Genomic DNA, 15,241 nt, shown 5'->3' with positions numbered 1-15,241 from the left:
AACTTAGTTACTCTTCTGATTTACAGCTATAACCAATCCTATTAACCTCCTATTACAATTGTATCTGACCAACTTTTGTAAACTTGAATCCAAACTTGACATTATAGTAATATTTCACTGAATTTAGAACTAACAACATATTACTGAAATTATCAAAACAATTCAGACTGGACCTAACACTGAACTAGAATCAAACACACACAGGATCATTGTCAATACTGACAATGTCCTGAAACTTTAATGTTCAGACAGTAACATATATACAACCTTTATTTTGACAGATTCATATAAACCAGGATGATTTAACTAACGAGTATTAGTTAAAAATGATTATCTACAGTATCTGTCAACAAACAGTACATAATAACAGATAATTTCAATCAGTATTATGAGAATTCGTAATATAATTAATCGACGAACTTAATCGAGTCGATTACACACATTGTAAACAATCACAACCAATAGAAACAATTCACATTCGGATCAAGTAGAAGGGTAGGAGACAGAAATGACAGAATTGATCAAAACAAATATGAAAAATTAAAAAGCTATTAAAACAGACAACAATACATGTAGAATAATACAAAAAGAAATAGAAAATACCTCTAAATCTTCACTCGAACTCAACTTGGATTTGGACCTTTTTGTTTGAAATCAAACTGACCTTAGTCGAAGTATTTTCCACTGAAAATACTTCGACTAAGGTCGATTAAACCTCAATCTTCATTTAATAGGCACAGAATCCGGAAGTTTGGTATTTTTAGGGTTCTTAAAAACACGATTTGGGATTTAACCATTTCTGGTCAGATTCGAGAAGAACCAAACATGACACAATGGTGAGGGTAGCCTAGGGGTTATTTGGTGTTAGTTTGAAACGGATCTGAGTCTGTTCTTGTTTGGTCCGAATCTTCAAAAGAAGATTCGAGAAGTTCCGCACTGATTCGAACCAAACAAACGATAGATCCATATTCAGGGTGACTAGGGGAAGCTGTGGTGTCGATTTGGGACTGTTAGGTCTAGATCTGAACTTGGCTCGAATCTTCAAATGAAGATTCGAGAACCTCCAGGATGATTCGAACCAAGCTGGTAACATATTCGGATAGAGGGTGTTCAGGGGGTCATAGGGTGTTATTTTGGTGACCGACGGCGTTGATGCCGCCGAGTTTCAGGCGGTGGAATCCTAGGGCGGCTAGGGTTAGGAGTGGGGCTTGGGGGACGATGATGAACAGTGTAGGAGAGGGGGGGGGTGTTTAGTTAGGGGCCGGGTAAGGCTTGGGGACTTATATAGGGGTGGGGTGGACTGATGTTATCCGTTGGATCAGGTAGAATGGAGGGCTGAGATCTACTCACTTACCCAAACGGTGTCGTTTGGTTTAAGTCAGGGGGACGGGTTGAACCGGGGCAGTGGGTCGGGTAAGGGTCTTGGGTTAGGGTGATGAGATCTTGGCCGTTGCTTGGATTTAATCCAACGGCCCTTGATGAGAGGTGACCAAACGGCGTCGTTTGGTTTTAGCTTGGATTGGACCGGACATGGGCTGTTGGGATTGGGCTGTGAAGGGAATTAATTGGTTGGGCCTGGATTTAAATCCAGGTCCGATTTTTATGTATATGTATTATTATATTTTTTCATTTTTTTCTAATTTAAGTTTCTAATTGTAATTATAAAACAAATTTACTTTCACAAATATATATTAATTATTCTATAACAATTATTTAACACATAGACAAAAAATATTAATCACACAGTGAAACATTTAAAGTAAAACCAATGCATATTTTTGTGATTTTATTTAAATTATCTCTTAAATGCATAATTAAATCCTATATGCATGCAATATGTATTTTTTTTTCATTTTATTATGATAAAATAAACATTTACGGACATAACACAAATATTTAACACCACGCAAATTCAAAAAATTACACAGTAAAAGAAATTTATTTTTTATTTTTTGATTTATTTTAGGAGTAGTTTTCGTTAAAGCAAAAATCATGTGCTCACAATGAACATAAATAAATTTGGTACAAAAGTATTATTTTTATAATGAACTACATAATACACTATCAGATGACTGAGAAGACGAAACATTATTGTTACAAAATAATAAATAGCGGGCTCTTTTATACAATACAAAAATTTGGGGTAATTTTTAAAAAATGTAATAGTGATATTTTGGGCCAAGCTAGTTTTGGGATTTGGATTTTGGGTTTTGGAAATTTGCCAAAATATAAATAAAATATATGACCAAATATATATTTGCCAAAACCCAAATATATTTTGACAAAATTTATAACCAACGGGGTCCATAAAATCTTCAAATCTTTTTTGGGAAATTTTCGTTCATATACCATATAGGAAACTATATTACCAAATATGTTCATAGTTTGCATATTACCCTTCATGCTAATAGTATTTATACAAAATATAGACCATGCATTAAATAAGGAATCATTATAGCTGTAGGCTTCCTTATTTAGGCGCGCTAAAATTGGAGGATTAAATATTATTTCGGATCTTCCAAACGTAAATCACGCACATTAATCTTCTTCGTCAGTTTCGTTCCAAATTTAGCGTCTCTACATCAAACGCAATTATTCTTCTACAATTCAAAAACGAATTGATTATTCTTCTACAATTCACAAATCAAAAACGACTAAATCTTCTATAATTCTTCTACATCAAACGCAATTATGTCCAAATTTCAGTAATATAAAGCAAAGGAAAAGAGAGCAGCAATTCTACCATTGACAACCATTAAAAAGCTTTGAATTCAAATTTGGGTTTTCAAAAATCATTATTTATTTGGATTGGGTGTTGTTGCAAATAATCGGGAATATGGTTTGGAGTTTATATCTCAATTTTGAGGGGTTTGGGTGAAGATTAGACTTGGTTTTGGCTGAATTGAAACTCGAAAAAGAAGAAGAAGACGATATGACATATATTATATTGCAGAAATTGTAGATAAATTATAGTTAAATTATAGAAAAATTGTATTCTGTTATTTATTTATTTTTCTTTTATTCATTTAACTATTGTATGAAAGTTGAACAACATTGTATAAAAATTATATTTAAGTGGTATTATATTGTAGTTGTATATAACATAGTAGAAATAATGTATGAAAATTGTAGATAATTTGTAGATAAGTTGTATAGTATATAATTAGTTGTATGAAAATTATTTTTAGTATGTATAAATCAGATACAAAATATACAAAAGACATATTGTATAAATTTTATATAAAATTTGTATGTAAATTTTATGTTATTGTAGTTGTATTTCATTGGGTGGAAATAATGTGTGAAAGTTGTAGAAAATTATAGATAAGTTGTATTCCCCTATAACGGGAGATGTTGGCATATCAAGTAACTTTAGTGTTCTAGACGAACATGCATGAAAATAAAGATAAATTCTGTTATGAACAGTTTGCAAATAATTTGTAGAAACATTGAAATTCTGTATTTTCATATTAATTTTTCAAATGATATGTAGTTTTGTTATAGATTAAATGTCGAAAACAAGCCGTTGTGAGTCTTATTTGACTCATTCCTCACATTCAACATATTCTACAAATTCACGCCTCTTTAAATACAATACAACCATACTTTCTTGAATTTAAATGTATAGCAATATATATAACTTAAAAAACATCTTCTCCTCTGCACAAGTTAGCTCCAAAACAGATGAAGTGGAATAACAAGCTCCCATCAAAACTTTTAACACAAAAACACAAAAGCTCAAAAATAAATAAACAACAGTCTACAATTTTTCTACAATTTATCTACAATTGCTGCATGTCTTCTTCTTCTTCTTCTTCTTCGAGTTTCAATCTGAAATTCAGCCAAAACCAAGTATAATCTTCACCAAAACCCCTCAAAATTGAGATATAAACTCCAAATCATATTCCCAATTATTTACAACAACACCCAATCCAAATAAATAATGATTTTTGAAAACTCAAATTTGAATTCAAAGCTTTTTAATGGCTGTCAATGGTGGGATTACTGCTCTCTTTTCCTTCCCACTTATATTATTGAAGGAACCCGAAATCATAACCATCAAAAGTTATTGATGTGTATGAACTTTGAAGATTCGACTTTAATTTTGATTGGTTATAAAAGAAAAAACCTTAATTTTGGACGTTAATGATAGATGGTTTCAATTGTTTTTTTGGTTTTAACATAGGGAATGATGGTTTGAAACGTGGGTGTGTGGTGATACATGGCTGAGGGCGTGAGGTTGAGAGAGAGAAACGTAGGGGTGGGGATTTGAAGGAATATACGATACCATAAATTTAAGAATAATATAAAGTATAATTAATGTTCAGTTAAAATACGTTATGATATAGAATTGGTAATTAAGTAATATAGTTTGCTATATGGCATGAGATAGGAATGCAAAAATCCATCCTTTTTTCATTAATAAAAAACGGATCTTAATATGAAGTCGCGTTCGTCGTGTCTCCAATTACATATCAAGTTGATCCAGAAAGCAGCAGTAGCAGCTCTTCTCTTTCTAATTCCCCCCTCTCCCCCCTCTCTCTCTCTCTCAAAAGCTCGATCTATTTTTACGCACACACTTTGCGCTTAACCTACGCACCCCACTCACCACCACTTTTCTTCGATCTTAAAAAAAATGCACATTCCATCTCAGATCTGATTCAAAATCAATCTCACGATCCATTTAGGGTTTCAGATTTCAATCAAAGTTTTTTTACTCACTCTCTGTAGTGTGTGTGCATAGATAAAATGTTGACAAAGTTTGAGACGAAGAGTAATAGAGTGAAAGGTTTGAGTTTTCACAGCAAAAGGCCATGGATCTTAGCCAGTCTACACAGCGGCGTGATCCAGCTATGGGATTACCGTATGGGAACTCTCATTGATCGATTTGATGAGCACGATGGCCCCGTTCGCGGCGTCCATTTTCATAAATCTCAGCCTCTCTTTGTTTCCGGAGGTTCGATCTTCTTCTCCTTTTTTGGTATAAGAATTTGTTGTAATGGAGTGTGGATCTATTGATGTATCTGGGTGAGTATATGTGTGTGATCCATGACTTTACATTTACTTTTGTTTCAGTTAGGTGTGATTGGACTGTAGCTGCACATATGTTTTAAATTACCAGTAGGAACTAAACCAGAATAAACTGATAATTCAGGGGGTAGAATTCTATTTGCATTACTATGTGATGGAACGTGGATCTATTGATGTATGTTGATGACTATATGTGTGATCCATGCTTCTGAATGGGAAAATCAGTTTTATGAGGTTAAATGAGCGAACTTTAATAATACATTGTCAGAACTCGAAGAAAACAGCAATATAGGGACTAGATTCTATTTATATCAATGTTACGGAGTGGAGATGTACTGATGTGTCTAGATGAGTATGTGTTGTGACCCATGATTTAGAAAGTTACAAGTACTTTTGCTAGTTTATCTTCTGAATGATAGTTCTAGTTTGTATTCAATTGGACCACAACCGCACATTTGGTTTAATTGAAGGTTAAATTTGTTAATTTCAAAATAGAAGGATCAAAACCCGAATTAAAACTATAATTGAGGCACTAAAATGCTATTTGCATCAAAATGTGTTGGAATATGGATATACTGGTCTATGTGGTTGAGTATTGGAATTGGATCTACTGGTGTATATGGATGAGTATGTGTGTGGTCAATTACTTGAGAAGGCTGCTTTTATTATCTTATTTTACCCTTTTATAGAAAAAGGGTCTTTGAATCCTATATAAAAAGAAAAAAATCTTTTGAATAATGATAGTTCCAGTTTGTATGCGTGGCCCTATGCGTGAGTGGGCCAGAATAAAATTTGACATATCTGGTAGATGCTCTAGAGCAAAGAACTTTAAAGAAAAGCCAACCAAAAAGTTAAACTACTAAAATAAAAAAGAGATATAAAAAGCATAAGAAACAATTTCTTACCTAGATCAACAAATGACTAAGATTGGTGCCACCCTCCTTTTGCAAACAAATAGAGTGTGGGCCAAAACTATTGACCCCAATGTAATTTTTTTTACTTTTTCTACATCCTCCGATGCATATAAAAAAACTGCCATTACAACATCTTTTTAGGAGACGAGGCATATTACAGTGCATAGTGTGTTGAAGTAGTACACTCTAATAAATGAGTCTAAATCATCGCAAGGTTCAGGGATCATAGTGAATTTTTCATACAACCAGTCTAAACTTATAAAAATATTCACTAAGTTATCATCACCATCCGAGTTACCGGCATTGGTACTCAGTGTAACAAATCTCGGTATTCCTGAACAATTTTTTGATCTTGCAGACTACTAGTTTACCCTCAATAGATAGTTCTGTTGACTACTAGTCTAACATGACTACCTATTATGGGTAAACTAGTCGTCGGCAGAACCAACAAATTGTTAGAAATGCCGAGATTTATTACATCGAGTTCCATTAAAAGATTACTTAGATGGTGATGAGAATTTTGCGAGTACTTTTTAAAGTTTAGACTAGTTGTATGAAATTATCTCTTTGGTCCCTGAACCTTGCGGTAATTTAGATTCATTTATTAAGGCGTACTACTTATACATCCTAAGTATTATAATTTGCCCCGTGTCTTCAAAAGATTGATGTAATGACAGCTTTTTTATATGCATTGGAGGATATAAAAAAATAAATGATTTTGCATAGGTCAGCAGCTTGAGCCCATTCTCTATTTGGATTGCAAAAGGAGGGAGACAATAATCTTAGTCATTTGCTTGTCTATGTAAGACATTATTTTTTATGCTTTCTATGTCTTTTTTTATTTCAATATTTTAACTTTTTTATTGTTTTTTCTTTAAAGCTCTTTGCTCTAGAGCATCTACCAAATGTGACAAAGGCTTATTTTGCGAAGGATTATCTAGCTTTGTTGAGTGAAGCCTCCTTCCCATAGGATTCATCTATCTATTATGACGAAGGCTTATTTGAGAAGCGTGATCTAGCTTATCTTCTGAATGATAGTTCCAGTTTGTATATTTAGTTGGACCACAAGTGCACATTTGGCTCTATTGAAGGTTAAATGTGTTAATTTGAATAATAGAAGGATTCAAAACTGAATTAAAATAATAATTTAGGGACTAAAATGCTATTTGCATCAAAATGTTATGGAATATGGATATACTGGTCTATGTGGACGAGTATTGGAATTGGATCTACTGGTGTCTATTACTTGAGAAGGTTGCTTTTATTATTTTATCTTTCTACTTTTATGGAAAGTTTGTATGCGTGATTGGACCACCATAAAATAAATTTTCATATCTGGCAAGTTCTCTAGAACAAAGACCGGTAAAGAAAAGTCAATAAAAAAGTTAAAACACTGAAACAAAAATGTGACATATAAAGCATAAAAAACAATTTCTTACATTGACCAACAAATGACTAAGATTAGTTCCTCCCTCCTTTTGCAAACCAAATAGAGATGGCCCAAACTAATTACCCCCACACAAAATTATTTACTTTTTCTATATCCTCTAATGCATATAAAAAATCTGTCATTACAACATCTTTTGACGACACGGGACATATTACAGTTCCTAGGATGTAGAGATAGTATGTCCTAATAAATGACAAGGTTGAGACAAATTTTCATATAACTAATTTAAACTTAAAAAAGTACTCACTAAGTTCACATCACCATCTGAGTTATTCGTTAGCTGAACTCGGTGTAACAAATCTTGGCATTTTTGAACAAGTTTGTTGGTTTCGCCGACCCTTAATAGGTAGTAACCGACAAATTTTTTCCAGAAATGTCGAGATTTGTTACACCGAGTTCAACTATCGGATAACTCAGATGGTGATGAGAACTTAGTGAGTACTTTTTAAAGTTTAGACTGGTTATATGAAAATTTCTCTTTGGTATTTGAACCTTGCGATAATTTAGACCCATTTATTAAGGCGCACTACCTCTACATCCTAGCCATTGTAATCTGCCCCGTGTCCTCAAATAATGCTGTAATAGAAGATTTTTTATATGCATTGGAGGATATAAAAAAGTAAATGTTTTGCATGGGGGTCAGCAGTTTGAGCCTACTCTCTATTTGGGTTGCAAAAGGAGGGAGGGACAAATCTGAGTCATTTGCTGATCCATGTAAGTAATTGTTTTTTATGCTTTGTACATCTCTTTTTATTTCAGTATTTTATTTTTTTTTTGTTTTTTTTAAAGCTCTTTGCTCTAGAGCATCTACCAGATATGACAAAGGCTTACTTTGAGAAGGATGATCTAGCTTTGCCGAGTGAAGACCCCCCTTGCTATAGGATTCATTTACCTGATATGACAAAGGCTTATTTTGAGAAGGATGATCTAGCTTATCTTCTGAATGATAGTTCCAGTTTGTATATTCAATTGGACCACAAATGCACATTTGGTTAAATTGAAGGTTAAATGTGTTAATTTGAATAATAGAAGGATCGAAACCCGAATTAAAATGATAATTCCGGGACTAAAATGCTATTTGCATCAAAATGTGATGGAATATGAATATACTAGTTTGTTGGGATGAGTATTGGAATTGGATCTACTGGTGTATGTGGATGAGCATGTGTGTGGTCTATTACTTGAGAAGGTTGCTTTTATTGTTTTATCTTAGCCCTTTTATAGAAAAAAGGGTCTCTGAATCCTATATAAAAAAGGAAAAAATCTTCTGAATGATAGTTCTAGTTTGTATGCATGATTGGACCGTAATAATTATTGAAGTTTAAATGTGCTAAGTTGAAAATGCAATGTTTATCCCTTTTCTATTTTTGGTGTAAGCAAGAATACATGGAAGATCTAGAGTCTTTTGTTGACGTTTTATGATCCTTGTAAGTAGGTTAAGGATTACCCTTCTGTTCCACCTTTTGTAACTATGAATGATTGCACTAGCTTTGGTGCAGTTAATATATATACAACAAATGTTACCTTCAACAAAGTGCTAAGTCGAATAATACAGGACCAAAAATGGAATTTTGCAATAATTTGGGGACTAAGTTGCTATTTGTATAACTGTATGACGGAGCGTGGATCTAATAATAATATGGATGAGGCTTTGTGTGATCTGTGAATTTAGGAAGTACTTTCTCTTTTATCTTCTGAATGATAGTCTCACTTTGTATGGGTAATTCAAACATAAGAACATAGTTCTAACTGAAGGTGAAATACTTAAATGTGCTATGTTGAATATTGGAGGAACCAAAGCCTTAATAGAAGATTATTTAGGGACTAAAATTCTATTTGCATCGCAGTGTGATGTATTCTGAATCTGCTAAAGTATGTGGATGAGTATATGTGTGATCCATGAATTTGTGAAGTTACTTTTGTTATTCATCTTCTGAATGATAGTTCCAGTTAATATGTACAACAGCGCAGGTGGAACATAATTGAACGTTTGGTTTTATTGAAATTAAATATGAAAAAACTGAATAACATAGGGACAAATGGAATAAAACAATAAATTAGGGACTAAAACCTCTTTTTCCCCTTTTAACTTTGTTGGTTCTCTATAATTGTTGATGCACTTTGTTAGCTGTGGTTCCCGTTATTTCTCTTTGCCCCCGAAGCTTTGAAGCATGGGTATGATTCTACTCCTGTTTTCCTTCTCTTTTTGATAGTGTATCAAAGATCTGTTGAGTGAGTTTTGATTCGTAGATTAATGTAGTGTGGTTTTCTCTTTTTTGATAAACGCGAAACTCCTGATGGCAGTGGCGCATGGTTCAGAACTCCTTGGATAATGTGCCTGCCCCTCTACCCTTCTCCACTTAAGATATTGCTCATCTGCAGCAGGATTCAAACCCGTGACATGTGCCTAGCCCACATATGCGCTGCACTCTTACCACTAGACCTAGGGGGGTGGGGGGCATATGTCTTCTTTAATTTAGTGTGGTTTCTTCTTTAATTTTGTCCATTATTGAATTTATTATAGGAATCAGGGCATATTGCTAATATTGCATTATTAGAAGCCTCAGTTTTGGTGTCTAAATAACGTACTTTTGGGGCCACATATTTGTTAACTTTGCATGATCATGGCAAATAAAATGGGTAGTTTCTGTTATGTTATCTGTTTTTTAAACTTCTAAACTGTGAAGGCTGCTTTCCTGTAGTCCATTATTGCGACACTTTATTGTCTTGGTTTACTGGTAACATTTCTTAGAGTATATGTTGCTTTACGCATGCATAATGCAAATCGACTGAGAACTATTTCCTTTTGTGTATTTAAATTCTTGTTACTGCAGGAGATGATTACAAGATTAAGGTTTGGAACTATAAGCTGCATCGCTGCCTGTTTACCCTACTAGGACATCTTGATTATATCCGAACTGTTCAATTTCACCATGAATATCCCTGGATTGTTAGTGCAAGTGACGACCAGACCATCCGGATATGGAACTGGCAGTCTCGTACTTGTATATCCGTCTTGACTGGCCACAATCATTATGTAATGTGCGCCTCATTTCATCACAAAGAGGACTTGGTTGTCTCTGCTTCTTTGGATCAGACTGTTCGTGTCTGGGATATTGGTGCTCTAAGAAAGAAAACTGTTTCTCCTGCTGATGATATCTTGCGGTTAAGTCAGATGAATACTGATTTCTTTGGTGGAGTGGATGCTGTGGTGAAGTATGTCTTGGAGGGTCATGATAGAGGGGTTAACTGGGCATCGTTTCATCCTACACTCCCCCTTATAGTTTCTGGTGCAGATGATCGCCAAGTGAAAATTTGGCGCATGAATGGTATGCTCCTGAAATTCTTGATGTACTTGATTGCCATCTTTACTTGCTTTATTCCACATTCACTTTTCGTGTCCTGTCACCTGTGGAACCTAGAACACCAAAATAAGTTCATTTGATGAAACGATACATTGCAAACTTCATGCTATTTGCATATTTTTCAGTTATACATCAGTCTAGCTGCAAGACAAGCTTTTGTGCTGTCCACTTGTCCCTTAGAAGTAGGAGTATGTTATATGTCTTCCTTTCAGCTTATATTCAGAAATCATCCATTAGGATCTCCCTAATCACTGGAAATTGGTTGTTATCTTGAAAATCTGAGACGGTGATATCACTACTATAGTATATAAATGCTGTTACCTGCATCTTTCTATACTGTGTACATCTGAAGATGTTACAATGAAAAGCTGCATTCTGTTCATCGCCCCCCCCCCCCCCCCGGGGGGGGGGGGTTAAAACCTTTCTGAAGCTTGCTTGAAGCTGATTTGAGTTGTACTGCAGTTAAGTGTCTTACTATCTATAATGAGGCAAAAGTTCCCCCCTCCCCGGAAGAACCATATTTTTAACTTTAAATACTCCTTCAGAGCAAGAATGGTTTTTTCCCAACTTGAAGCAATAAGTGGATTAAAGTTGCTGGTTCAGCTTGTAAAACTATTTATTCTTGGTAGCAGAATTGTTGAATGGAGTCTTGCTGGTTGAAAAACTGCTTATTTTGTTGAAGGAATCTTACATTTTAAGTGTTTTCTGATTGCTAGTGTGCCTTGTTGTTCCTAGATACAAAGGCTTGGGAGGTGGACACATTGAGAGGCCACATGAACAATGTTTCATGTGTTTTGTTTCATCCAAGGCAAGATATTATTGTTTCAAATTCAGAGGATAAGAGCATTCGAGTATGGGATGCTACAAAAAGGACTGGTCTTCAGACTTTCCGCAGGGAGCATGATAGGTTTTGGATCCTTGCATGTCATCCTGAGATGAATCTTCTAGCGGCTGGTCATGATAGTGGGATGATAGTATTCAAGTTGGAGAGAGAACGTCCTGCTTTTTCTGTGAGTAGTGATTCTTTGTTTTATGTAAAGGATCGCTTTCTCCGAGTGTATGAGTATTCAACTCAGAAGGACACACAGTTGATACCAATTAGAAGGCCCGGTTCAAACAGTGTGAACCAAGGTCCACGAACACTTTCATATAGTCCTACAGAAAATGCTATCTTGATATGTTCAGACACGGATGGCGGTTCCTATGAACTTTATGTTGTACCTAAAGATAGTTATGGTAGGGGTGATACTGTTCAAGATGCAAAAAGAGGAAGCGGAGGGTCAGCTGTATTTGTTGCCCGAAACAGGTTTGCGGTGCTTGAGAAGAGCACTAATCAATTCCTGGTCAAGAATCTCAAAAATGAAATTGTCAAGAAAAGCCTTCTTCCTATGGCTACTGATGCAATATTTTATGCTGGCACCGGAAACTTACTATGCAGGGCAGAGGATAGAGTTGTCATTTTTGATCTCCAGCAGAGAATTATTCTTGGGGAACTTCAGACTTCTTTTGTCAGGTATGTTGTTTGGTCACCTGATATGGAAAGTGTCGCTTTGGTTAGCAAGCATTCCATAGTTATAGCTGATAAGAAGCTTGTGCACCGCTGCACCCTTCATGAGACTATTCGTGTCAAGAGCGGTGGCTGGGATGACAATGGTGTATTCATATATACAACACTTACCCACATTAAGTACTGTCTTCCCAACGGGGATTGTGGAATCATCAAAACCCTGGATGTCCCTGTCTATATTACAAAAATATATGGGAACACTATCTTTTGCTTGGATCGAGATGGAAAAAACCGTCCTATTATTATTGATTCAACTGAATATGTTTTCAAGCTGTGTCTGCTTAGAAAGAGATACGACCAAGTTATGAGTATGATAAGGAACTCGGAGCTCTGCGGTCAAGCCATGATTGCATATTTGCAGCAGAAGGGTTTTCCAGAAGTTGCTCTTCATTTTGTGAAGGATGAGCGCACTCGTTTCAACTTAGCACTTGAAAGTGGGAATATTGAGATAGCTCTTGAATCTGCCAAAAAGATTGATGAAAAAGATCATTGGTATAGGCTTGGTGTGGAAGCCCTTCGGCAGGGTAATGCAGGTATTGTTGAATATGCCTACCAGAAGACGAAGAATTTTGAGAGGTTGTCTTTCCTATATCTAATAACAGGAAACTTGGAAAAGTTATCTAAAATGATGAAAATTGCTGAGGTAAAAAATGATGTAATGGGTCAGTTCCACGATGCATTGTACCTTGGTGATGTCCGTGAGCGTGTTAAAATTTTGGAAAATGCTGGTCATCTGCCCCTTGCATACATCACAGCTACTGCCCACGGGCTCAATGATACTGCTGAGCATCTTGCAGAGGAACTGGGAGATAATGTTCCATCATTGCCAAAGGGGAAGAAAGCTTCACTATTGCTGCCCCCAACTCCCATCTTGGGTGGTGGTGACTGGCCCTTGTTGATGGTGACGAAAGGGATATTTGAAGGTGGTCTGGACATTGCAGGCAGGGGAGGACAAGAGGAATATGAAGAGGCGGCAGATGCAGACTGGGGTGAGTCATTGGACATTGGTGAGGTGGAAAATCTTCAGAATGGGGACATCAGTATGGTGCTTGGTGATGAGGAAGGGCAAGAAGGAAATGATGATGAGGAGGTGGGATGGGATCTTGAGGATCTGGATCTGCCACCTGATACCGACACACCAAAGACTACTTCCAATGCTCGCTCTTCTGTGTTTGTCACCCCAACACCTGGCATGCCTGTGAGCCAGATTTGGGTCCAAAAATCATCTCTAGCTGCTGAACATGCAGCTGCTGGCAATTTTGACACTGCTATGCGGTTGCTGAGCCGACAACTAGGTGTTAGGAATTTCTCACCTTTAAAAGCATCGTTTATTGATCTTCATGTGGGAAGCCACACTCATCTGCTTGCCTTCTCCTCAATGCCAGTCATCTCTGTGGCGATTGAGAGAGGTTGGAGCGAGTCAGCTAGTCCTAATGTTCGAGGTCCACCTGCTCTTATATTCAATTTTTCTCAGTTGGAGGAAAAACTTAAAGCTGCTTATAAGGCGACAACTGGTGGGAAATTTTCTGATGCTCTTAGACTATTTTTGAGCATCCTTCACACCATTCCTCTGATTGTGGTTGAGTCGAGGCGGGAAGTGGATGAGGTCAAGGAACTGATTGTCATAGTGAAGGAGTATGTTTTGGGTTTGCAAATGGAGCTTAAGAGAAAGGAATTGAAAGATAATCCCATTCGTCAGCAGGAGCTGGCTGCCTATTTCACACACTGTAATCTGCAGATTCCTCACTTGAGACTCGCATTACAGAATGCTATGTCTATCTGCTACAAGGCAGGAAATCTTAGCTCAGCCTCCAACTTTGCTAGGAGACTCTTGGAGACCAATCCAACCAATGAAAGCCAAGCCAGAACAGCCCGCCAGGTTCTGCAGGCAGCTGAGAAGAATATGCGAGATATTTCACAGTTAAATTATGATTTCAGAAATCCTTTTGTCGTCTGTGGGGCAACATATGTCCCGATATACCGGGGCCAGAAGGATGTCACTTGTCCTTACTGTGGTACTCATTTTGTACTGTCCCAGCAAGGGCAGCTTTGTACTGTTTGTGATCTTGCAGTTGTTGGAGCAGATGCGTCTGGCTTGCTTTGTTCGCCAGCACAGATAAGGTGATTTCAGCTTCTCGTGCAGTTATATTCAGCCATGTCATTAGATGATTCTAAATCTACGTCTTAGAAGTTTAGGCATGGTGATCAAGGACATGCTTTCTATGCGATTGTATCTGTGGTTTATATTTGTTTCGATAGTTTTGCAATCAGTTTTTACAGACTTTTGCCCTCGTTATTTAGTCTTTTTGTGGCTAAATTTTTTTATTGTAATAAACATGTAAGATTTTGACTTCAACCAATTTTTTGAAGTGTGGTGACCGAGTACGCTAGGTATATAAATTGCAAAACCCCTCCGGACCTGAACGCTGACTCTGTCATTATATGTTTCCATAGCCCCGTGCTCCAGGTTTCCTTAGCAGGTAGAAGCTGGAATACTTTTTGATTGCCATTGTTATTTTGGCCTGAAATTTAAATGAAGATATCAGATAAATGTGAAGGTTCTTAAGAATTTGAATTTCCTTTTTCAGTTATCAATGTCCATTCATGTGCATTCTAGTTTTGTTTCTATACAAAATTTGGCAATTTTGTTAGATGAATCAAGCTTATACATATGGGCTCCTGGAGCATTCTGCCTTATGTTTCGCCCTCTCTCGTGCAAAGGTGCTCCATCACCAAGGCCCCTTTGCTATATTTTTACTTGGGCTGTTTGGCCACATAACCCACTTTTAAACTTGAATTGCTAATTAACCTTCAAGTTCTAATTATTGTAAGATGGAGAATTTTTTTGAAATGACTATTGTTTGGAGGTTTATTGCAAGTCGTAGTTATAGTTTAGCTAATACATTATGTAGCT

At 36.2% G+C, this 15,241-nt stretch overlaps 1 protein-coding gene across 1 annotated transcript; it reads left to right on the top strand.

Moving 5' to 3' along the window:
- The first annotated feature begins 4,449 nt into the window (after positions 1 to 4,449).
- On the top strand, positions 4,450 to 14,696 carry LOC107775546 (coatomer subunit alpha-1). Its single transcript, XM_075236957.1, has 3 exons — positions 4,450 to 4,957; positions 10,230 to 10,724; positions 11,496 to 14,696. Exons 1-3 carry the CDS (start codon positions 4,750 to 4,752, stop codon positions 14,450 to 14,452), a joined length of 3,660 nt encoding a protein of 1,219 aa, XP_075093058.1. The 5' UTR covers positions 4,450 to 4,749; the 3' UTR covers positions 14,453 to 14,696.
- Positions 14,697 to 15,241: the final 545 nt, after the last annotated feature.

This window comes from Nicotiana tabacum, chromosome 18, assembly GCF_000715075.1.
Source record: "Nicotiana tabacum cultivar K326 chromosome 18, ASM71507v2, whole genome shotgun sequence".
Taxonomy (NCBI): domain Eukaryota; kingdom Viridiplantae; phylum Streptophyta; class Magnoliopsida; order Solanales; family Solanaceae; genus Nicotiana; species Nicotiana tabacum.
The sequence above is the reverse complement of the archived record's forward strand: the minus strand, read 5'-3'. Positions and strand labels throughout refer to the sequence as shown.

Bases quoted from the DNA above. Each gene is read 5' to 3' on its own strand.
- LOC107775546 (XM_075236957.1), top strand. From the start codon at position 4,750: ATGTTGACAAAGTTTGAGACGAAGAGTAATAGAGTGAAAGGTTTGAGT. The intron at 4,958-10,229 runs GTTCGATCTTCT...TTGTTACTGCAG, and splicing joins GCCTCTCTTTGTTTCCGGAG to GAGATGATTACAAGATTAAG. The intron at 10,725-11,495 runs GTATGCTCCTGA...TGTTGTTCCTAG, and splicing joins GAAAATTTGGCGCATGAATG to ATACAAAGGCTTGGGAGGTG.